Source organism: Ursus arctos, unplaced genomic scaffold (assembly GCF_023065955.2).
Source record: "Ursus arctos isolate Adak ecotype North America unplaced genomic scaffold, UrsArc2.0 scaffold_4, whole genome shotgun sequence".
In the NCBI taxonomy this organism is placed as follows: domain Eukaryota; kingdom Metazoa; phylum Chordata; class Mammalia; order Carnivora; family Ursidae; genus Ursus; species Ursus arctos.
This window is the reverse complement of record NW_026623056.1, coordinates 70,142,004-70,165,902: the sequence shown is the minus strand read 5'-3', so window position 1 is coordinate 70,165,902 and position 23,899 is coordinate 70,142,004. Positions and strand designations below refer to the sequence as shown.

The following is a 23,899-nucleotide window of genomic DNA, read 5'->3' as shown; positions in this document are numbered from 1 at the left end:
AAGGCGCGCTTGCCGGTCCCGCGCGGCGCCAACCCTTTCCCGGGTCATCGCCCCTCCTTTCTTCCGGGCCGCGAGCCCCCCGCGCGTCGCCTCAGGGCTGTGCTCGCTCGCGCGCGCGCGCGCTCTGCTGCCTGCCCGCCCTCTCAGCGCGCGCTCGGTCGCCCGACGACGCGGGACCCACACGCTCCGGACTAGGCTCGCTGCGCTCGCTCCCGCCGAGCGCCGGCCCGCTGAGGCGGCGCCCTCGGTTCCCGGCCCGGAGACGGTCGGGACCGCCAAATCTGCGGCCCCAGGGAGGCGGCGGCGGCGGTGAGGAGACGGGGCCGGGGGGGAGGCGGACATGGTGGAGCTGAGGGCACCGGGAGGAGGGTGGTCCCGGCGCCCCTGAGGCCACGTCGAAGGCTCGCGGCAGGCGGCGCGCCGGGGTAGGGGAGGAGTGTGGGATCGAACCGGGTTGCATCGGCCCCGGCCCGGCGCGAAGGAAGGACTATGGACCAAGGCGGGTGGCCCGAGAGCGTTTCCGCGGGACCCTCGGCGGGATGGGGACGGAGGAGACGCCGCCTCGAGACTCCTGCCACGTTTCCACCGCGCGTTACCCTCCGCTCAGGGTGGGCGACAGCCTTGCGCCTACCCACCCCCCATCCGCGTCCGTGCGTTTTCTGGTGCCGGGGACCCGGCTTGCTGTCTGAGGGGGGGGAGGGTCGCGTCCGAGGGGAGCCCCGTCCTGGAATCCGGGGCAACCCGGAGACTGGAATCGACCCGGTGGCAGCGGACCGGCGGGCGAACGGGAAGGCGCACCCTGCGAGGGAGGCTGTTTGGGGGGAGGAGGGGAATGGGGCTCCTCGGCCCTTCCCCCTTAACTCGGGGAAAACCGCGATTGCAGAAGTTGGACGCGCTTGCAGGCCGTTCTTCCCAGAGTGGGTGGAGATGTTTGATGCCTACTCACCTAGCACTCTTAAAACCCAAGCCTGAGTGCTTAGCAGCAGGTTTTGATGGCTTAAAAAGTCCAAGTCCCGGCCCCGTGGGAAATCCCGTCTCCTCAGCGTCCGGAGAGCCCGCTTTGTAACGCCGCTGAGGCTGGGCAGGGGCTCCTCACCCCCACGGCCACGATCCCCGCTTCCTCAACCTTGGGAACGTCTATCAGAAATATTTGTGTCTAGAAACGGTTGCGATTAGCCTTTCGTTACAACACAGGGAAAAGTACAAAGTTATAAACACCTGGAAGGCCGGGCTTGGTTTTCCTTTGGGTTTTACGCACGCCGCTGTGAGCAGAGGAGCCTGTGGAACAAAGTAGAACTTGAGGAGAGCCGCCGCGGTGACTACGTCCCAGATGACGTCACCGTGCGATATTTAAAATGGGAGCTTTTCGCTCCGAGTGTGGGTGGAGGAATTGCGGCTACTTTCTCAAGACGCCTAAGGTCTTATTGGCCCAGCTTGCTTCTAGTTTCTCCCTCTCTGACTTTATAACTCCCTCTTTTACCTTTTGGTACTCCCAGGATTCTAAGTGGTGGGAGTGGGTTAATTTTTCTGCTATTCCAGGCATCATTCCTTCAAACCGGGAGGAAAAAAAAAAGTAATTCCATATGACTCATCTTGTGTTACAAGCAATAACAACCACTAAGTGGTTCTTTCCTTCCTTTCTTTCTTTTATTTTTTGATATGAAACAGAACAAAACAAAAAGGAAAACAAAACCCTAAACTCAGATATGTAGAGCACAGTAGACAAATTTAATGAATGAGGAGAATGGTACAGTTAAGGATTCAGTACTTTTCTTTAGTGTAGTTCCTTGTTTTCTTTGGTGAGATGGAAGCTAATGTAGTTCCATCAGCAAGCAACTTTCATCCCAAACTGTATATTAAATTGCAGTGGTTTTCTTTTCCATTATAACGTGGTAGAATATAAATATATCTTTATAAAGTGGAAATGGCTCAACATTTTTCTTAGGAGGATGCCTCATAGCAGTTGTGGAAGGCTGGGGTTGTATCTACCTCCACAACTCTTATATGCAACCCAGTTCCTCTTGTCTGGTAGCTGGCCAGAGAAGGTGGATTTGGCATTCTAGGGTTCCAGGAGGAAGGTTTGGGTGTCTTCCCATCCGAGATCAGGGTAGGTATGGCTGCCAGCACGCTTCTCAGATAACTGTAGAGTTTATTTCACAGTGAGATCCGTTGTTTGAATTTGCACAAGGAGTAAAGGAATCATGAGAGACTATAAGAGGCTTGAGAAAACAAATGTGTGAGAACACAAACTATCAGCTAGGTTAGTTGGTTTTTGTACTAAACATAGCAGAAGCTGTATGTCTTTGATAATTGGCTCTCGAAAGGGTGATATTGCTTAGTAAATGCAGCATCTGAATAACTCCAAGTTACTTAAAGCAGCCAAATGAATGAGCTCATCACATAAAGACAGAATATACATCGAAACAATCCTAGGATAAGGTTTTTGCCTTTATGGGTTAATCAATGATAAATCAGATCTGCCATTTAAAGAAAGTCTTTCTTGAGGCAATTCCACAGTGCAGCTAAATCTCTGATTATTTCTTTTAGTTTGATTTTTCTTTGGATGACCCTGAATTTCTACTCTCTTAAGTGTTTTGATAGAGCCACTGTTTTGGTCCTATCTTTTAGGTAAATATATCTCTGTTCCTGAAAGAATGCTTATAGAAACTAAATGCTGGATTTTTTTTTCTTTAAACAGCTTTATCATTCAAATAGGATTCACATAGCATACAATTTATACATTTAAAATCTGCATTTCATTAGTTTTAGTATATTCACAAAGTTGCGTAACCATCACCACAGTTAATTTTAGGATATTTTCCTCACCCTAAAAGGAAAACCTGTATTCATTCATTGATGTCTCTCCTTTCCCCCCATCACTTCTGCCCCTAGGCCACTAACCAACTTTCTGTCTATATGGATTTGCCTATTCTGGAAAACTCATAAATGCAGTCATACAATATTTGGTCTTTTGTAACTGGTTTCTTTTTCTTAACACGGTTTGTTCAAGGTTCACCTCTCTTGGGGCGCCTGGGTGGCTCATTCGTTAAGCGTCTGCCTTCGGCTTAGGGTGTGATCCCAGAGTCCTGGGATCGAGCCCCACATCAGGCTTCTCCACTGGGAGCCTGCTTCTTCCTCTCCCACTCCCCCTGCTTGTGTTCGCTCTCTCGCTGGCTCTCTCTCTCTGTGTCAAATAAATAAAATCTTTAAAAAAAAAAAAGGTTCACCTCTCTTGTAGCATGTATCAGTACATCATTCCTCTTTTTGTTGCTGAAGAATATTCCACTGCATGTATATACCACATTTATCTGTCCATCAGTTGACAAATGTCAGTGTCCATCAGTTGGACATTTAGGTGCTCTACTTTTTGGCTCTTACGAATAATGCTATGGACACTTGTGTACACGTTTTTGTGCAGAAATATGTTTTCATTTCTTTTGGGCATATAAGTATGAGTGTAGAATCGATTGGTCTTATGGTAACTCTGTCTAACTTTTTTAAGGAATTACCACTGTTTTCTGTAGTAGCTATACAATATTGTGTTTTAAAGTTCAAATTATTTCACAGAATTTTAAACAAGTTATTGTAGCTAAACATTAACATGTTTAGTAAAAAGTATATAATGGTGTCATTGTAGTGCTTCTCTTTGAGTGATATCTCTAATTTTATTTTAGCCAACAGGAGCAATTTGGTCTGTTCTCTTTACTGAACTTCTTCACAAAGCTTTCTTCACAAAGCTAAGTGATAAGTTCTTAGACAGTATTATAATAAGGTCTTTATGGCCTAAATTAGTGATTATTTGTTCCTTTTTCCAGATATGAGCCAATGAAACACAAGATAAAATTGAAAGAAGGGAGCTGTGAAGGAGGGATATTTTGTAGAGCTTTATCTTCCATTTTTTGCATTTTGGTTTTTTGAGAAAAACTGTTTTATCTTTCTTTGCAGGGAAAGATGAAGAACGAAATTGCTGCTGTTGTCTTTTTTTTCACAAGGCTAGTTCGAAAACATGACAAGTTGAAAAAAGAGGCAGTTGAGAGGTTTGCTGAGAAATTGACTCTTATACTTCAAGAAAAATACAAAAATCACTGGTATCCAGAAAAACCATCAAAAGGACAGGCCTACAGGTAAAGGATTAGATTGGATAGTTGGATTGGACTAAGATGCTGATAGCTCCTGAAATGAGTGCAAGGCCAGAGGACTGAAGGGTCTCCAGTCCATTTCTTTCACAGTTTAACTGCAAAATACAGAACTCTGGGGTGTCTTTGGTATTTTCTTTCCTTATGCATTTTAAAATACAGGTATTTGTCGATGGAGTCCCACTACCTGGACTTGGGAGGCCCATACTGTCGGCTCATGGGAGTTAGTCTTGTGGTTTGGTTTGGCTTCTGACTGAATGCATTTCTTTTAAGTATCACAGGTACTAGAGGGTTTTCACAATTCTAGAGGACCCCTAAAACTCACCCATAAATGGGCATGGTAAGAGTTGAGAGAAACAAGTCTCTTTGTTTCTACAAATAAATTACATGTTACATGTATTTGGAAAAAGTAAAAGTTTTATGACAAACGAGAACTAAGAATATTAGATACCTAATGCATTGTTGACAGAAATAATTTCATTTTACTATGCATAATTCTTTATGGTAGAAGCCACTGTAACTGTTTTATTGATGGCGGTAACTTATTACAGCCTACAACTGGTAAATATTAGCTCTGCGATTTGAACTCAGGTCTAACTGACCCTAAATTCTTATGGGCTTTTGCACACCACAGTTTGACCACTGCCCTGTCTCTTGAGAGGGAAAGTAACTCTCACTTGCAGCTGTCTTTTTGTATTCTGGTTTATAAGTTACATTTATAGCTTAGAGTAAAGAAGAGCAAGCTTCTGCAAAACATGTTCTGGCATGCTCATTCCCTAGTATTTATGTGATCACTGTGTTGAGAACCTGGGTTCTGCTAAATAACTCAGCTGTCAAACCATGCCCCATTTGTGGAGGTGGCCACAAAAAAATAAAAAGTAGAACAGTTGTGACTACAGAAATTCTTTTATTTATGCATATTGCTGTCCCCAAAGTTTCCTTCTCAAATCAGCACTTCTGTGCTTTGATGTAAAAAGGACTTCCTTTCAGTCACTTAGCTCTTACAAGTACAAGAGTATTCAGGGAGTCTGCAAAGGAAAATATGATTTGTTTAGTTCTCATTTGCTAAAAGACATAGGTGAGCATGTTTTCTATTGAAAGGGAAAGAGTCAAAGTTATTGATGTATTTTCCTCTTTATTTTTATCTAAGGAGGTTTCCTAGTAAATTGGAAAATGTGATGAATTAAAGTAGAAATGTGGATGTTCCATATAAAGCAGACTAAAGTTATTTTTTATCTTCTCACTTGATTCTCTTTAATTTTTTTTCCTGCACATCTTCATTTCTGATACAGTGAAGAGCTTTTGTGAGTTAGAGCTATTGAGGCTTTTTACACTGATGTAATTGACATTGGACAAAGGCTTTTGGAAGTGCCAAACCAACTTTTTACTATTACTGAGAAAAGAAGACACTGTCAAGTAAATGCTTAAAGGTCAGACAGTGTACAGTTTCATTTCCATTAATTCTTAAAACTTGAGGAAAAAAATTAGCTAAACAGGATTAAATTGGCATATGATCAGAAGTATCATTATTGAATCATTTTGAAGCTGTCTTTGAAGTAGAAAACTATTAGACTTAATGGTGGGTTGTTACTATTATAAAAATGAATAGAATATAGGATTAGCCAGTGAGACTCTTGAATCCATAGAGTAGGATAGAAATGTTCTTTTTCTTTTAATGTGTTTATAAATTAAAATTGTTTCTCTACAATATCTACAAATAAGAGGCTTTTGGAGGGCAATTTGGCAATATTACCAAGATCTGTAAAAATACTCCTACTCTTTGAACAGTAAGTCTCCTAAAAATCTATTCAAGAAGTATAATCAGAAATGCAGATAAATATGTATGAATATGGATGTTTCTTACACTTTATAATTGCAAAAAATTGGGAAGAACTGTCAACATTAAGTAAATGATAGACTATTTTTGTGCAGCTTTTAAAATCCTGTTTTTGAAGACTGCTTAATGGATAAGTAGTCACACTATATAGAGTTAAAAAAAACAGCACAAAAATATGTAAGATATGCAAATGAAGCAGTCTCTGAGCATCTTTATTTACATATATATTTTTTAAGCTTAGAGCCTACATCACCCTTATTTTGAATAACGAAAACACATACTTCTAAGATCTATCTCCTTACCTATAACTGCTCTTGTTCCTGGGGCACATGGGACTTTTGAATCAACCTACACAATACTGGAATTTATAAACATAGACCATCTTAAAGAAAGGAATAAATAGTATCTTACATGCTGTAAAATAATTTTTTTATTCTGAATTGCTTACTTGTTAATGGTCATGTTAAGATTAACACAAACAGAATAGGATATTTCATAAAATAGACTTTGGAGTCCAGTGGTCCAGATATATCCCCTGGATTCACCACTTTCTAATTGTGAAGTTAGGCAAGTTACTCAGCTCTGCCTCCTTTCTTTCTTACAATGGGGAAGTGATATCTAACTTACAGGATAATTGTGAAAATAAAAAGAGTTGATACATGTGAAGTACTTAGGAAACTGTCCATTATATAGTAAACCTTCAAAAAGAGTAATTATTACTATTTAGAAATCTGTATTAGCTGTTACTTAATGAGAACTTTTTCACCATTTTAAATGAAAATTGAAATCGAATAATAAAATAATTTTTAAAAAACTTCAAACAGCATGTTGTTCTATTGATGTCATTGTATTTAATGGTATAATTACTATTTGTCAATAAATTTGTATTTTCCATATTTGAGAGCTTTGCATATGAGGAAGAGGTGAAATGACTTAATCTAAACTCACCCAATAAATAAGTACTAAGACTAGTACTAACACCTGGGTTCTCTTGATTGATTTCTTAGTTGTAGAAGCAGTAAATACTTTTATTGTAGCCACCATTTCTGTGTGTAAGCAAAATGCTTACTTTAACATGTATTTTTGAATTCATCCTGGGAGCTATCTTTGAGCATTCCATTAAGTAGATGTGGTATTTCTTAGGTTTAAAAAAATAGAATGGAGGCTCTGTTGGTTGTTTTTTTTTTCCCAGTTATTTTGACAACTTTTTTTTTTTTTTAATGAAAACCCTTTGGTAACAAATAAATGAGATAAGCCAGTAACACTTTGGGTTATATTTTAATCATAACTATGTGATATGAATGGTTCTGTGTCTTGGACTGATTCTTTATAGAACAATTATAGGTGAGGAAAAGGACACCTTTCTTAACACTATCTGGGATTTATAAGCAAGGAAATGATCAAAACATCACAGGAATTTAAAAGTATTTGAAACATTGGTTAAGGTCTTAATGTTAGTTTTGAGATTTTGTTATATAGTAACTTGGCCTATTAATACTTCTACCTTTAGAGCTCTAAGTAATTTCAAGCAGCTTTAATGCTCCTTAGTCTTTTAATGTACATGTGAAATTGAGTAGTTCCTGGCTAAAATGATGTAAAGCCAGTTCTTGTGATTTCCCTGTGCTCGGACAGATGCCCTCCTCTTTTCACCAGGCGGAGTAGTCTTACTGATAATCGTGCCTCTTTGCCTTCAATTCACATTTATAATGCATTTAGGATAGATATGCTCCTGGGTTCTCCATTAGGGTTTGTTTGTTTTAAATTCACATTAGCAAATACTAATAATATAGCAAGGTTTATGATTAAGACTCAATTAAAGCTACTAACATTACTGCTCTTTGTTGCAGATGCATTCGTGTCAATAAGTTTCAGAGAGTTGATCCTGATGTCCTGAAAGCCTGTGAGAACAGCTGCATCTTATACAGTGATCTAGGCTTACCAAAGGAACTCACTCTGTGGGTGGATCCGTGTGAGGTGTGCTGTCGGTGAGTTCTTGAGTGTGCCAGCTGAACTGATTACCATACTGGAACTGATTTTAGGAAATTCTCTCAGGTCCTGCCTGCTTGTGTGTCTTGATGGCTGGAAGCTATTGTTTGGGCTTTCTTAGTTGTGAATTTTGTAATCCGAAGGTGAAAGATGGTTACATTCCTTTTTTACAGCTAAAGAAACTTAAAAACTTGGTTGGGTACGGTTTTTCTAGGGCTCTGCCAAAAAGTTTATTATAGACCAAGAAGCAGAATTTAGACACCTAAACTTCTATAGGTCAATTATTGTCTTTCATTGGTGGTACACTTGTCTTTCCCCTCTTCAAATTAGGAAAGAAGTTAAGCCCAAATAGTAGTGGATAATAATAACTTTTGCTTGGTTTCTGTTTCTGTTTGTTTCTACTCTGGCCTCCCTCCCCCTTTTTGATTTTTAAGTGACCAAATATTATTTTCATGGTTTTATTTTTATAATGGAGATTATTTCTCATCTCCTAATGAGCAGAATTGTAAAAGGTGAGTGTTAGGTATGATAGCTAATTGAATTCCATTCATTCTAAAAAACATTCATTGTGGACCAGGCATTCTTAGTTGCGGGGTTTTAAAAAATGAAAGGACATTCTGCTGTCAGGTTGTTCAAAGCATAATAAGGGAGAAGAAAGAATAAGCAGATTACAGCAGTGTGATTTATGCTGTAATAGAAATACGTACAAAATGCAGTGGTTGGTGGCACAAAGGAGAATTAGAAAAGACTACCTCTGCTGGGAATTAGAAAAGACTACCAAGTGGGTGATGCTAGAGCTGGGTAGGGAAGGATGCAGTTGAATAGATGACAAGGTGGGAAGGACATTTCCAGTCAGGAAAAATAGAATGAGTAGATGCATGGAATCCCCTGCAAGTGATTTCCTACAGCTCTTCCTTTAGGGTATTTCTTTTTGGTTTTAAGTGCATTTCACCTGTTGACTATGGTAGAGATGCTTTTTGATGTAACCCTAATGTATTCCAAAGGTAGTCATAGCCTTTGACCTGATCTCCAACAAGAGAAGTAGAGGCGATGACATGTCACGACAAAAATACATGGTAATTCTCCCACTGAATTATTCTGGGCCACCGTGGAGCTACTTTGATATAAGCTGTTTGTGTAAGCTTCTTGCTTTGGGAAACTTAGACTTGAACTTTAGGTACTAGATTATCCAACAATTCTTTCTCAGTTAGAAAAAAGAAGAGCAAGACATCTCAAGTTTTGGTCCGAAAAGGTCAAACATTTTTAGATTCTGGGACTAATTTAGGACTCCTCTTAGTGTAAGGTCAGACTATATAGACTTTGGACCCTGAACCCCTGCTGAAGACCTCAGTATATAAGAAATAGCTATTACAAAGTTACCATATTGAATTGCTTACTTTATTAGGCCTGCACTTAGATCCTGATTCACTCTTATTTAACACACAGTTCTTTAAGTTAGTTATGTAGTTTTTGAGCCATAAAAAATTATAAGCAGTGTTCGAAAGGGGCTTTTTCATGTAATTATAAAGCTACCGAAAGATTATCATATAGTCTTATATGGAGGTGGGAGCAAAAAAGCTAAAGAATTGGCAAAATTATTATCACCCAGTCAAATAATGAGTATTTAATACGACGATCTTAAATCATTAGGGAAATGTTTCTATGTTCAAAGATGCTGAGAAGTTGTAAGAAATTGTATAAACATTTTGGACATATTTATTTGAAATGGCTTAAACTAAATCTTGGCACCTAAAGATAAAAGCTTTAGTTAAATAGACATTCTACTTAGGTGGATTGTTCATTAATTAATGATTCCAGATAATGAAAAATTATTGTGCTTTCATCTTGTTAATATATGAAAATCTTTGCATTCAGTAGCCTTTTAATAATTTTACGTACAATTAAAATTTTGCCAAAAATTGGCTGTGATGTGATATTTTTTCACAGCTAATAGAAATCACCTTCAGAATGGAAGGTACTCATTCTGTGACAGTAGAATTCCAAAGAAAGACATGCTAGCGATCGAGTAGAGGTGATTGCTGTAAGTTAATAGAGGAGATTGCAGTATTGATTAGTGCTTTGGGACCAAAACTGTAAAGATAGATATTCTGAAAATTAAAATAAAGCTGACCCAGCACTTATATAATTGAACAAATATCTGAGAGTCATTAATAATAATAACTCATTGGTACACTAGAGACTAAGCTTATAAAAAAATTGAAATGCACTCAAGGGAACATTCTTCATAGTATGACTGAGTTATTCCATCAGGATAAAATACTGGAAGTGTACAAAGAGTGTTACATAGTTAGGTTATCATTTAGTGAACTTTGTGAGGTGATACAGAATAGATAACAGATCCTTCCTATAAAGAGATGCCTGAGAATGGCTCACAGCTTTATCTCTCCAACATATTGTATACCTTTTTTTTGGAATTTCTATAATCCCTTTCCTGATATAGAGCATTAGATACTATTGATATGTTTCAAGTTAACTAAATTGGACTTAATGTTTTAGCAGTGTGCGATTGAAAAATGGAAAGTTTAAAAGTTATCCATTACTAATTCTGTGACATTAACGGCACACTCTAATGTTACAGTAGTACAGTAAACCGCTTCACTTACATGAAGAGAATTCTCATACCAAAATACTAGAAAGGGAAAGATGCAGAACCGTATTAAACTTGGCATGTCAGGCCACAATGGAAATTTACCATTGCTAAAACTCTGTGCTACTTGAAATTATAGTACAAAAGTTTTATGTTGTGAAGAACTTGCCTAACTGCTCAGACATCTTGTACTAGGAAGAATCATTAGCTGAAGACCAATCAGTATCCAGCCAGTTCCAGCTTTCTTGCCCAGCAGATAGGAAACTGTGGCCTGGTGACATTAAATGACTTGCTCCTTGTAATGGAGCTAGTTAGTGGGGAGAGCTGGAACCAGGAACTTGTTCAGTGCTCTTTCCACCATCTGTAGCAACTCCTTTTATGAGATGAACTGAAAAAGAATAGAAAAGGGAGTTATGTCCCATATTTAGGTAGCATTTATGGCTCCAATCAGCCTGTGTGAGAATGAGAATGGAAGACAGCACAGCTGTATAAAGAAGTAGAACTCGGAGCACCTGGGTGGTTCAGTCAGTTAGGCATCTGCCTTCAGCTCAGGTCATGATCCTGGAGTTCTGGGATCGAGCCCCACATCAGCCTCCCTGGTCAGTGGGGAGTCTGCTTCTCCCTCTGCCCCTCACCTTGCTCATGCTCTCACTCTCTCTTTCAAATAAGTAAATAAAATCTTAAAAAAAAAAAAGAAGTAGAACTCACGAGGCTACATGATTTCCTTAAAACTTTCAAAGGCTTTATTGCAGTTTGGTCTTTTACTTTATTATACATATCCCGATTCAGAAATAATTTGAGACAAGACTTACCTCAAAATGAAATTAATTGACATAGTTATTATTAACCCTGTTTTTCTATCAAGGTTGTTTTTGGTTTTTTAAGCTTAAAATCACTTTGTCTCTCTAATTACATATTGTTTAGGAACTGCTTAAGAATTCATTTGCTTTGTCCTAACACTAGAAATTGCTTCCTAGTGTGTATGGTGTACAGTCTATTCAAATAGATTTGTGGGTTTCTCCTATTCTCCAAATGAAAACAAGTTTTATGTGGCACCTTGGTGGCTCAGTTGGTTAAGTATCCAACTCTTGATTTCAGCTCAGGCCATGATCTTGGGGCCCTGAGATCAAGCCTGTGTTGGGCTCCATGCTAGGTGTGGAGCCTGCTTAAGTTTCTCTCTCCCTCTCTCCCCCCCAACCCCCTTCACCTCTTGTCTGCATTCTCTCTCTCTCTCTCTCTCAAAAAAAAAAAAAAAAACTGCTAGTTTTACTATTCATTATGCTATCTTGCTTCATTGCAGAATTTATTTTCCTTTTTTTTTTTTTAAGTAGCCAAGAGCCAAAGTTACATATTCTAACAATTATTTTTCTAGCTCAAGGCTCTAAAAATATTTTGGCAGGATTAAAAGGTTCATTTTACTTTTTAAAAAAAAAATTAAGATGAGAAGTGAGAAGTTTCCCTAGGAATCTCCATGAGGTAAGCAATATAATTCAAGCAAAACCCCTTTATTTTCAACACTTGTTTGTTTTCAGTTGCTTCAGTTCTCATTTTTGTCAGTGTAGATGTAGAACCCAGGCCCCTTTTTAATTTAATTCATGGTAAAAGTAAATCTCAAAGGAAATGTCTAGTTGATTTGTGACTTGAATTACTAGTATCTACATTACAGTGGTTAGTTAAAAATACATTAGCAAGTTTTACTGTACAGCCAGTTTAATGGTACATACAAAAATGTAATCAAAACAGTGAATTTCTCTTTAGTGTTTTAAACAACTATTTTTGTTAGTGGCAGTAGGAAAGAAAATTGGGAAAGAGAATGGAATCACTTTTATTTGTACTTAAATAAGCCAGAGGTAGAAAATCATGGTCTGCCTATTGGCATGGAATTTGGGTTAAGATACTGTATATGTAGGGTTATGTTCTGGGAGGTTCCTCCTTTGCTTTGGACTAGTAGCATGTCCAAGCCTGTTTGATTGTTTATATGGACAAACAATTTCTTGATTTTGTTGATGGTACTTCAAGGTTTGTGAGTTTGTTTGTTCGTTTAATCCTTAGGTATGGAGAGAAAAATAATGCATTCATTGTTGCCAGCTTTGAAAATGAGGATGAGAACAAGGATGAAATCTCCAAGAAAGTTACCCGGGCCCTTGATAAGGTTACCTCTGATTATCATTCAGGATCCTCTTCTTCAGATGAAGAAACAAGTAAGGAAGTAGAAGTGAAACCCAGTTCGGTGACTGCGACCCCAAGCCCTGTGTACCAGGTAACCATGGAATGGCTGTCTATTAAAGGTTGTGAGCAGGGCTTGTCAGGTCATTCCAGGTAGTCCTGCTCATGTTCCCTAGGGTTTCTGATTTGAGGTTTTGAGTGCCAGTCTTTTCCACATAAAAGGAAGCTGTTCCTTTGAGATGTAAATGGCATCCTGAGTCACTTTATCAAGGGTCTGCTTTACTACTCAATTCAGTAGGATAAAGATATTTTATTTATTTATGTATTTATGTATTTATTTATGACAAGTATATTTTAAAAGATGCAGGAAAGACTAGAAAAAATCACAGTGATAAAACATTCCTGATATTTTTAAAATCTTTATTAAAAAGTAGGTATTCAGTTTTTGTAGTCGTCGACACTTCTAATTCATACCATTAGGTTTAACTTTCTTTTCTCCATGATTAAAGAGAAACTTCTGAATTATATATGAGTTAATTTTTCATTCAGGTCAGAACAATATCTCCTTTACTTCAGCAGTTAAGTTATAGCAACCATGCATGCACTTACAAATTTGTTCACTTATTTATTATTTATACCCCACATACCAAAGAATATTTAATATACTTTAAAAAATTCTCAATACAGTAATAATCTTCGACAGAAAAGATATTTCAAAAAAGTTTAAAGAAATCTTTTGAATTGAGCCTTATTCTGTACATGTACTTTTCTCTAATTTTGAGTATATTTTAAAATATACCTATTTTTATTAATTTGGCCTTAATTAGACATAATGAAACATAACAGGCTCATGGTAGGGTTGGATTTGGGCTACAATAAGAATTTAAACAATGAGTAAGAAATCAGTTTTGAGTATGAGAACCTAAATCTTTAAATTCATCATACATTTATATAATGAACATGCTTTCAGTATAACTTAATTTTTCATTTCTCTTTTTTCATTTGTTGAATTATCCTTCTAGGCTTATGAGGAAGATTAGTTCTTAGGATTATCATTTTTAGGGATATATGTCTATATGCATATTGTAAGATAACATGCACTTGCTTTAACAACTTCAAACAGTGTAAAAAAGTATAATAATGACCAAGTCCTCCCTCACCCCCCCACAACCACCAGTCCTGTACCTTTCAATGGAAGTATTCATTACCAGTTATTTTTGTATTCTTCCTGAGAGATTCCCTATATAGATAAGTAAACATAATATTTGTATTTCAGGGATCATGTTTAAGACTTGTGTCATAAGTTCTGGGCTGCTTTTCCTCTGTGTGATGTATTATATACTCTAAATTACTATTGTTAAATTGCCTGGAATTCATTCATATATGGCAATTTTATATCAGATTTTTGTTGTTATTCAGCAAAGCAAGAAAGTCTTAAATTGAATTGATTGCTGCTGATATTTTACAAGTAAATTGACCTTTAATTTTTAGATTTTCCTTTTAAATTGCATTTATTTCCCCTCATGTTGAGAAACTGTTAGGATAAAATTATAACAAAGGCATGGAAATTGAAATGTCTTTTGTGTGCTTTTAAAATAAAACATTTTTCCTTGACATTATATTCACCAACAAAACATTTCATGACAGAGAAGCATGGCTTGTTAAAAGCTATTGTGTAGAAAGCTGGTGCAAGTGGCCCACTTTAATCTTTTCTTCCTATCCATGTTTTCATCTTGAACCTGGCATTGCTAAAAAGGTTTAAAAAGGGGGCTTATCAGAATAAGGATACAAAGTTCCTAGCTTGGGATCTTTGTTCTTTTAGGAGTCTGTTTTTTGTAAAGGTACCCCCAGAGATTCTTAATGAAGAAGTTAAAAGTACCCCCAGATATTACTAATTAAGAAGTAAAGATTGTCATTTCTCCCCAAATTGATACATAGATTCAACTCAGTATCAATCAAAATCCCAACAAGATCTTTCTAGAAAATGACAAATTGATTCTAAAATTTATAAAAAGGAGAATCAAGTTAGAGGCCTCACACTTACATAAAGCTATTATGTCTATCAAGACAGTGTGGTAAAGATTTAAAGACACAAATGTATTAATGGAACGAAATAGACCCAGAAACAGACATACATATGTAGTCTTTTTTTTTTTTTTAAGGAAAGTGTCAAAGCAGTTGAATAGGGAAAGTCTTCAAGAACTGGTACTAAAACAATTAGATACTCTATATAGGAAAAAAACAAACCTAACTGCTGCTTGACTGTATATACAAAAAATTTGAGATGGGTCATAGACCTAAACATAAAAGCTAACTCTGAGACTTTCAGAAGAAAATATTGAGAGATATCTTTATTATTTGAGATAAACAAAGATTTCTTCCAGGGGATACAAAAAACACAAGAAAAGAACTTGATAAATTTGACTTCATCAAAATTTAAAATCTTTGCTCATCAAAACAAACCATTAAGAAAATGAATGGGCAAAGCATAGACTGGAACAAAATATTCTCAATACATACATCAAAGGACTTGTTTCCGGAATATACTTTATAAATCATTCCTATAAATCAATAATAATAAACAAACGACCCAATTAAAAATAATGGGCAGAAGATGTGAATAAACACTGTACAAAAGAAGTTATATAAATGTCCAGTAAACACATGAAAAGGTGCTTAACCTTATTTGTCATCTGGGAAATGCAAATTAAAACCACAATTAAACACTACTTCTTCCAGAATGGCTAAAATTAAAGTCCAACACCACCGGCTGTTGGCAAGGATGTGAAATAGTTGGATTCATAACTGTTGGTGGGAGTATAAAATGGTACCACCACTTTGGAAAACTCTGGCACTTGTTAAGTATGCATCTACCCTATTACCCAACAATTACACTCTTACATATTTAACAAGAGAAATTAAATATTTACAAAGTTATGTATTAGAATGTTTGTAGCAGCTTTTTTCATGATAGTAAAATGGAAAACAACCAAAAATGTCCATTAACACGTAAATGGGAGAAAAATTGTGAGGTTATTCACACAGTAGAATAATAGCAATAAAACAGGATGAACTAATAATAGACACAATATGGAAAGACCTGAAAAACATTTGACTGAGGAAGGAATTTTGCCACACACAAAAGAATACATGCTAGAAGATTCTATTTATATGAGGTTCACTAACAGGGAAAACTCAGTCTGGTGCTGGAAATTAGAACAGTGGCTGCTTGTGGGGTGTGAGGATTATCTGGAAAGGGTAATATAAGCTCCTGAATTCTGTCTTCTTTCTGAAAGGGTTTTTTTTTTTTTTTTTAATGTTTTATTTTTAAGTAATCGGTACAACCAAAGTGGGGCTTGAACTCCAGCCCTGAGATCAAAAGGCACATCCTCCTCTCACTGAGCTAGGCAGGCATCCCTTCTTTCTGACAGTTTTAAAACCTTTTCAGCATCCCAGTATAAAAAGAAATGAAAACATTTCATTTTGCTACCTGTTTGTAGTATAGGTCAATTACTAGTTGGAACTCTAAAGTCTTCCTTATTTCATTATTTTATATAATCAAGAATTAACTATACTAAGGTTATTCATTGAAGCATTGTTATATTTGTTGTGCATTGTTTTTTAATAGTAAAACACTGAAAACAGCCTAAATATTCCATCACTAGGACACTAGTTAATTTGGTTACGGCATAGTCATTGCATTACATCTAGCTGTAAAATAATGAAAAAGGACTTTATGTGTTGATATGAATGTCTCCGAAATGTGTTTATCAAGTGCAAAAGGAGTAAAGAAAATTGTATGTGTGTTTTTTAAAATGAGTGTATAGATGTACACCTGAGTATAAGCATGAAATATTTCTAAGGGTATACACAAAAAAAATAATTAGTGTCAGTTGCCTCTGAGAGGGTAAGTGGGTAGCTGGTAATCAGATAAAGAGGGACTTTGTACTGTATATGCTTTTATACCTTTTGTATTTTCTATGATATGAATACAATTTTATACAGAATATAAATTTTAAAATACCTGTACTAAAAAGAGCAGATTAGAAATCAGAATTCAGGACCGCTACGGACCTCCACCAGAGTTTCCTTTGGCTTCGCCCTGCCCAGGCATAGTTCACCATCTTTTGGATCCTAACACACAGCAACATGGACTGGAGGAGATATGCTAAGTGAAATAAGTCAAGCAGAGAAAGACAATTATCATATGGTTTCACTCATTTATGGAACATAAGAAATAGGAAGATCGGTAGGAGAAGGAAGGGAAGAATGAAGGGGGGTAAACAGAAGGGGGAATGAACCATGAGAGACTGTGGACTCTGGGAAACAAACTAAGGGTTTCAGAGGGGAGGGGGGTGGGGGAGTGGGATAGGTCGGTGATGGGTATTAAGGAGGGCACATATTGCATGGTGCACTGGGTGTTCTACATAAATAATGAATCATGGAACATTGCATCAAAAACTGGGGATGTACTGTATGGTGACTAATACAACAAAATAAAAATCATAAAATAAAAATCAGAATTCAGAAACTCATAGTCATAAGGTATAGCATTCTGAGTAGGGGGGTCCAAAACTGCTGATAACTTTTTGAGTAATGTGAATTTGATGTCCCATTTAACTTAGGGGATAATCTAAGACTTTTGTTCCTAAACACAAACTGGCTACATCAGAATCACCTACATTTTGGTCAGAATAGCTGGCCTCTGTTTCTAAAATTTTGTTATTCTTACCGTTCAGTAGACCAGGGCTAGGGCATGAATATTTTGTGTTTTAAAAGCTTTTTACGTGACTCCTTATTAATTAGCCAGCTCTGGAAACCACTGGTCTAAGGATGTGTCCTAAAAGAACAAACACATAATCTGTCCTTTCAAGCTTCCATTCATTTCTGTTTTGATCTTTTCTGGTTGTTTTATTTATTTATTTTTGGTTGCTTTAGAGTGCTGTTTTGAGTTTATTCATTTTCATTCATTCAGAAAACTAATCAGTCACCTATTACACATGAAGTTTTTAACATATTTAGATCTGACCGCCACTTAGACCTACTCTTAAGGGTATGGGTGAGTGATTTTGTTTCTGTTTAATGGGTAATCTGGAAATTCACCATGTTTTTGTTTTTACATAATGTGACTATTTTTTCCTTTGAATTAACTTACTGTTTTCTCTTTCATGCAGATTTCAGAATTGATATTCCCGCCTCTTCCAATGTGGCACCCTTTGCCCAGAAAAAAGCCAGGAATGTACCGAGGGAATGGTCATCAGAATCACTACCCTCCTCCTATTCCATTCGGTTATCCAAATCAGGGAAGAAAGAATAAACCATATCGCCCAATTCCAGTAACATGGGTACCTCCTCCTGGAATGCATTGTGACCGGAATCACTGGATTAATCCTCACATGTTAGCACCTCACTAGCTGCTTTTGATTCTGTTGGTGTCAGTGTTGAGAGAAGGTAGAATAAGCCTGACCACATTAAAAGTTAAAAGTTCATACTCCTAGTAGTAAAGTTAGATGGGTCAAACCATCAAACTTATTTTTATAGAAAAGTTATTGATAATAATCTTTCTTAAAAAATATATATGCACTTTAGATATATTGATATAGTTTGAGAAACTTTATTAAAGTTAGTCAAGTGCCTGAGTTTTTAATATTGGACTTGAGTATTTATATATTGTGCATCAACTCTGTTGGATACGAGAACACTGTAGCAACAGACGATCTGTTCTAGCACCTTTGAGCATTTACTTTATGGAGAGTATGTAAGTTATTTATACACAAGGAAATCTATTTTATGTCATTGTTTAGAAGAATTGCGTGAAATCATGTAGTTGCAAATAAAAAGTAGTTTGAGGCATGACAACGTGTGCTTCTTTTGTGTGCATTAAAAAAGGGAGAAATAGCAAAGGGGATTATTTCACTTTAATGTGTTTAAATATTTAGCAAAGAAAAAATGATGTAAGAATTTAAATTTTTCTTTAAAAAAATCAACTTTTTATTAACCATAACTTTCTCTAAGGCAACCATACCAAAATGTGCATATAAAAGTCTACAGTTTATTAGTAGTACTAATTGAAAATATAAATACAATAAAACATCTTTCAGCCATCAAATTGCTATAGCTAGGATTTTCCTAAGCAAGAGTTTAGCCTGTATTAATTTTGATGTGTCATCTGACTTAGATGCCTAATGCCACTGCATAAAGCAGAAATGTTCTTAAATCTCTATTCTTGTGCTTTTTTTCAACACATGAAAGTCTTTAATAGATGTCTGAAATAAAGCCAAATAGTACAGTACTTCATTCAGATTCTTCAGTAGTCCTTCATATTTATACCACCGTAATGCCATCAGTCTTGTACTTGAACTACAAAAAGAGAGAAAGAGATATAAGAATTTGGATTTTTTTCCCAAAAATTAATTAAAAAAGAAGTTAGTTTCTCCTGTTACCCACATCTTTAAATTTCTAGTCATAAATTATTTGACTTAGAAAAATCACAGCTTGCTAATAAATCATTAGAAGGCCTTGGCTGTTCCAAATATTCCTGTTGTCATTTTTTCTGATAAATTCTATTTAAGTATAAGGTACCAGAGAAGTGCAGAAATCATAAAGATGCATATAGCCCAAAGGTTTGAAAATACGTGGAATTTAAATTCTGCAACCTCAACAGGAAACTTGTTTTTATTTATTTTTTTAATTTTTTAAAAAGATTTTATTTATGTATTTGACAGAGAGAGACAGCCAGCGAGAGAGGGAACACAAGCAGGGGGAGTGGGAGAGGAAGAAGCAGGCTCATAGTGGAAGAGCCTGATGTGGGGCTCGATCCCAGAACGCTGGGATCACGCCCTGAGCCGAAGGCAGACGCTTAACGACTGCACCACCCAGGTGCCCCAGGAAACTTGTTTTTAAACCTTAGGGACTTTCCTAGTTTTAATATTATCTTTGATAAACTATATATATCTTTTAATATATTTCTAAGCCATGATAACCTTTTTTCCTGAAATATATAATCAATGCCTATTCAAATGAGCATATTTTTCTAGGTATCGCAGGAAGTTTAGTTTTACTTAAGTTTGAAAATTTTCTTAACATTTTGAGAGTTTTGTGTGATAATGGCAGATTGTGTGCAGTTGTAAAGGTAGGTGGCAGGTTTCAAGAATTTTTATCATGGAGTTAGATAGCATTTGTTCTTTTAATTTGCTCATGTTGTAGTTATAAGCTTGTTGGAAAAATTAGAAGCGTAATAGTGTACTGTTGGGAAGTATTTTTGGCACACATCTAGTAACCAGATTTTTCTTTCCACATTAGATTACTATAAAACCTAAATCTCTTATTCATTAGTGTTGACAGCTAAATGGCTGAGTGCCTTAGGAAAAAGACTAATTTTGCATTTGACTGTATTAGACATATTACCTGTAGAAGATTTTGCCCTTTGAATGACTATCCAGCCTCCCACCTTGTTAGAAAAGTTATTTAAAGCAAAAGAAAACTCATCAATATGGCTTTTCCAATCCAATCCTAATGAAAAAAGCCGTCTTTCTTGAAGTGGTTGGGTCTTAAATTCAGCCTAATAAGCATGGGTACAAGTTTGTCAAACTTTTTTAATGGTGTTTAAGACTCTAGATGTAACATCTCTGTCTCCCTTAGACAATTTAGGACTGCTCTAGTGAAGACAATATTGCTGCATAAGTTCATCTTGAAAGCCTTTTCAGGCTGTTTCAAACAGAACTGGTTTGTGACTGAATGATGGTAATTTGTTTTAATTCTCAATCTTGTATTTGTAGGTGTAACTGCAAAGTTCTAAATTCACAGATTAAACTTGGACATGAGAATTTTAAAAGGTAAAAAATACAAATTCTTTTGGTAAGTTCTATTCTATCAATACTAAAGTACTTATTTCTGTTTTTTTAGTGTAATATTTATCTTAATATATTTAACTTTTAAGCAGACATTTCAGTCTAAGATTAATAAAGCATTTATGTTGACTTCTCAACTGTCACTGTTAAAGTGATTTCTTATTTGATGATTGAAAAGAAGCAAAACTTAAACACTATCATGTGCATTTACCTTGCCAGAGTAGCTGTTCTATCCATTTTATAGATAACATTAAATAAGTTTTAAAATTTTTTATATCTATGTGCCAGTAACTCATTTAATCCTCATAATAACCCCATGAGGTAGGCACCATTATTATCCCAATTTAGGTAAGGACTCTCAGAGACATTAAAAAATGCCCAAGATAACCGAAAGCTAAATTGCAAAATTGTGAGTGGCAAAAACAACAAAAATCCAAGTAGCCAACAACAAGTAAACAGGTAAAATCTGAACATCTACTCAAAAAAATACTATGGAAAATACCATATAGCTACCAAAAAAAATTGTAATGACAGGGAATAAAATGTTGCAAATTGGGGAAATACTGCAAGTGGGAGATGAAAAATATTTCTATGATGGTGCCAAAAATTGTCTAGAAAATAAATACCAAATTGACAGTAGCTAGTGTTCTTAGAGGCAGGGGAAGGGATCAGAAACAGAGAACTTTATTTTTCTAGATTGTACATTTCAGTCTTTAGACTTTTATACTGAGCATTATTACTTTGTAACTTGAGGGCAGAGAGATAAAACATTTTTTATGAGCACTTAATTTAAGACAAGTTTGGTGGTTTTATTTTTAGCAAATACAAATATATCATTGATAACCAAATTGCATGTATGTTTCATGGGCAGTGTATTACCTTTCTGAATTAAAGGATCACAGTGTGGCTAAAAATTTTGTTTGTTGATCATACTGTGTCTAGAAGGAAATATTCCAAAATAATAAATGCTTGTAATAGAGTGGTAGCATTATATACTTTCCTCCACTGTTCCCAGTTATATGTAAATAATATTAATTTCATAAGAAAAATTTAAAATAGTGCTAAATGGGAGAGAACCCCTAAGAAAGAGTTCTAAATACCTGGAAATAAACTGTAACAACAGAAAGTGAATCAAATGGAGAAAAATTTATAAAAATTTACAAAAAGAAAAAGAACCAACTAGAAGAATATGCTGTATTTCTAAATTGACTCAACATTATGGAAACTTCACTTCAAGTTAATATATGAAGTCAATATAAATCATAATTAAAATTCTGATAAAATTGTAATGGAACATGAATCCCTGATTTTAAGTTTACACGGAAGAATAGTTCTCAAAAATAACCAAGATTTTTTTTTTTTAAAGAACAAGGGACAGGGAATATTCTTCCTTTTACATGATTTCTCAGTGTATACTCAAAAGTATAACATAGGACTGAACAATGAACAATGAAACAGAATTACAAGTGCACAACCAGAAACAAAAGTTTAACGTATGGTGAATGTGACTTTTCAAGTTGAAAAAAATTCACTAATAAAAAATTAATAGTGAACTATTTGGCTGTGCATTTTAAAATTTTTTAAAATTTTTTTAACTTATTTTTTTAAAGATTTTATTTGAGAGAGAGCGAGCACAAGTAGAGGAGAGGGAGAGGGAGAAGCAGGCTCCTGGCAGATCCTGGGATCATGACCCGAGCTGAAGGCAGACGCTTAACCAACTGATGCTTAACCGACCTTAACCAGGTGCCCCTAAGTCTTTCTTTTTTTTTTTAATAATCTCTACAGACACCATGGGGCTCGAACTCACGACCCCAGGATCAAGTCACATGCTTCTCTGACTGAGCCAGCCAGGCACTCCTGTATGCATTTATTTATTTATTAAAGATTTTATTTATTTATTCGACAGAGATAGAGACAGCCAATGGGAGAGGGAACAGAAGCAGAGGGAGTGAGAGAGGAAGAAGCAGGCTCATAGCGGAGGAGCCTGATGTGGGGCTCGATCCCATAGCGCCGGGATCACGCCCTGAGCCGAAGGCAGACACTCAGCCGCTGTGCCACCCAGGCGCCCCTGTATGCATTTTTTTAAATTAAATTCCTACCCAAAGCTATAAAACTACATTCCAAATAGATTAAAGATAAAATGTTCATTATGGAACTGTAAAAGTACTGATAGAAAATATGAAGGGAGATATTTACTAACTTTAGCTTAGGAAACTTTTCCCAATTTTAACAGGAACGTTGGTGGTTTGGAATTAAAAAGTAAGCTGCATATCAAAGGCATAAAGTTAAACTCCAAAGAGAAAATTTCCACAGCATGTTTAAAAGAAAATTAATTACTATTCTGAGACTATGAAAAGCTTCTACGTATAATTATTTAGCAGAGCTAAATAAATATAAAGAGATGCAAATGGCTAAATACAGAAGATGTGCTAATGGCATACTAATGACAAGGGAAATATAAGTTGAAGCCATGAAATACCATTTTCACCTAACAAATTGACAAACATTGGAAAGATTGTGGTTTGCATTTTTGTGGAAGACAATTTGATACTGTCAATGTTTTTTAATGCATATATTCTCTTAACCCCCATAATTCAAATTCTATACTTAGAAGATACCCTATGGAAATACTTTTGCAAATGTATAAAAATGTACAATTGATGCAGCCTCATTTGTCATAATAAAAGATTATATTATAATTCACTCATACCATATAAGAACATGAGACCAGTAAAAGAATGATTTGTGTCTATTCATGTGGGAAGATGTTCACCATATTGTGTGACAGGTACTACCAGTAAGTCCCTTCCATTCTAAGATAAACCTATGTACATTTTACTATTGTCATCTTACACATGAGGAAACTGTCTAGAGAGTATTCGAGTAAGTTGCCCATTGCCCAGGTGACCTAAATTATCAGGGCTTCAAACCCTGGTAATATAACTCCAGGACACATGTTGGGAAGATAGACAAACTGTTAAGAATACTATGTGAGCATTTTTTGTCATTTAGAAAGCAATAGAATAGATATTTTTGTGTTATTCTCTTGTGGACTGATACGAATGAAAAGGAATAAACTACCTTATTAAAATTATTGGCCACAAGAGGGCATCAGATATTCTTTTCCAATTTAGAGAAGACTGTATTTGTAGTTAATCTACCTTTTCCATGAAAAGCATTAGTGGCTACGGTTTTGTTTTTTAATTTTTTTAAGTTTTTAAGTTTTTTTAAGTTAAACCACTGCTTTTCCTATGGATCTACATGTAGAATTGTCATTGGTAATGGGGAACTCTAAGTACGCCATACTTAATCTGCA

At 36.2% G+C, this 23,899-nt stretch overlaps 2 protein-coding genes across 2 annotated transcripts in view; one reads left to right on the top strand and one right to left on the bottom strand.

Moving 5' to 3' along the window:
* The first annotated feature begins 21 nt into the window (after window positions 1–21).
* Window positions 22–18,586, top strand: BTG3 (BTG anti-proliferation factor 3). The gene is made up of 5 exons (XM_044379951.3): window positions 22–309; window positions 3,946–4,124; window positions 7,821–7,958; window positions 12,620–12,827; window positions 17,908–18,586. Exons 2-5 carry the CDS (start codon window positions 3,952–3,954, stop codon window positions 18,145–18,147), a joined length of 759 nt encoding a protein of 252 aa, XP_044235886.1. The 5' UTR covers window positions 22–309; window positions 3,946–3,951; the 3' UTR covers window positions 18,148–18,586.
* An 80-nt stretch (window positions 18,587–18,666) lies between these two features.
* CXADR (CXADR Ig-like cell adhesion molecule) overlaps window positions 18,667–23,899 on the bottom strand; it is a 54,561-nt gene continuing 49,328 nt past the window's right edge. The window contains exon 8 of the mRNA XM_026482581.4: window positions 18,667–19,093. Within this exon, the coding sequence (XP_026338366.2) occupies window positions 19,058–19,093 (36 nt within the window). The 3' untranslated portion in view covers window positions 18,667–19,057. The remainder of the gene's footprint in view (window positions 19,094–23,899) is intronic.

Excerpts from the sequence above, each read along its gene's own strand:
- BTG3 (XM_044379951.3), top strand. The coding sequence starts at position 3,952 with ATGAAGAACGAAATTGCTGCTGTTGTCTTTTTTTTCACAAGGCTAGTT. Across the intron at positions 4,125-7,820 it reads TCAAAAGGACAGGCCTACAG|ATGCATTCGTGTCAATAAGT; the intron begins GTAAAGGATTAG and ends TCTTTGTTGCAG. Across the intron at positions 7,959-12,619 it reads CCGTGTGAGGTGTGCTGTCG|GTATGGAGAGAAAAATAATG; the intron begins GTGAGTTCTTGA and ends TTTAATCCTTAG.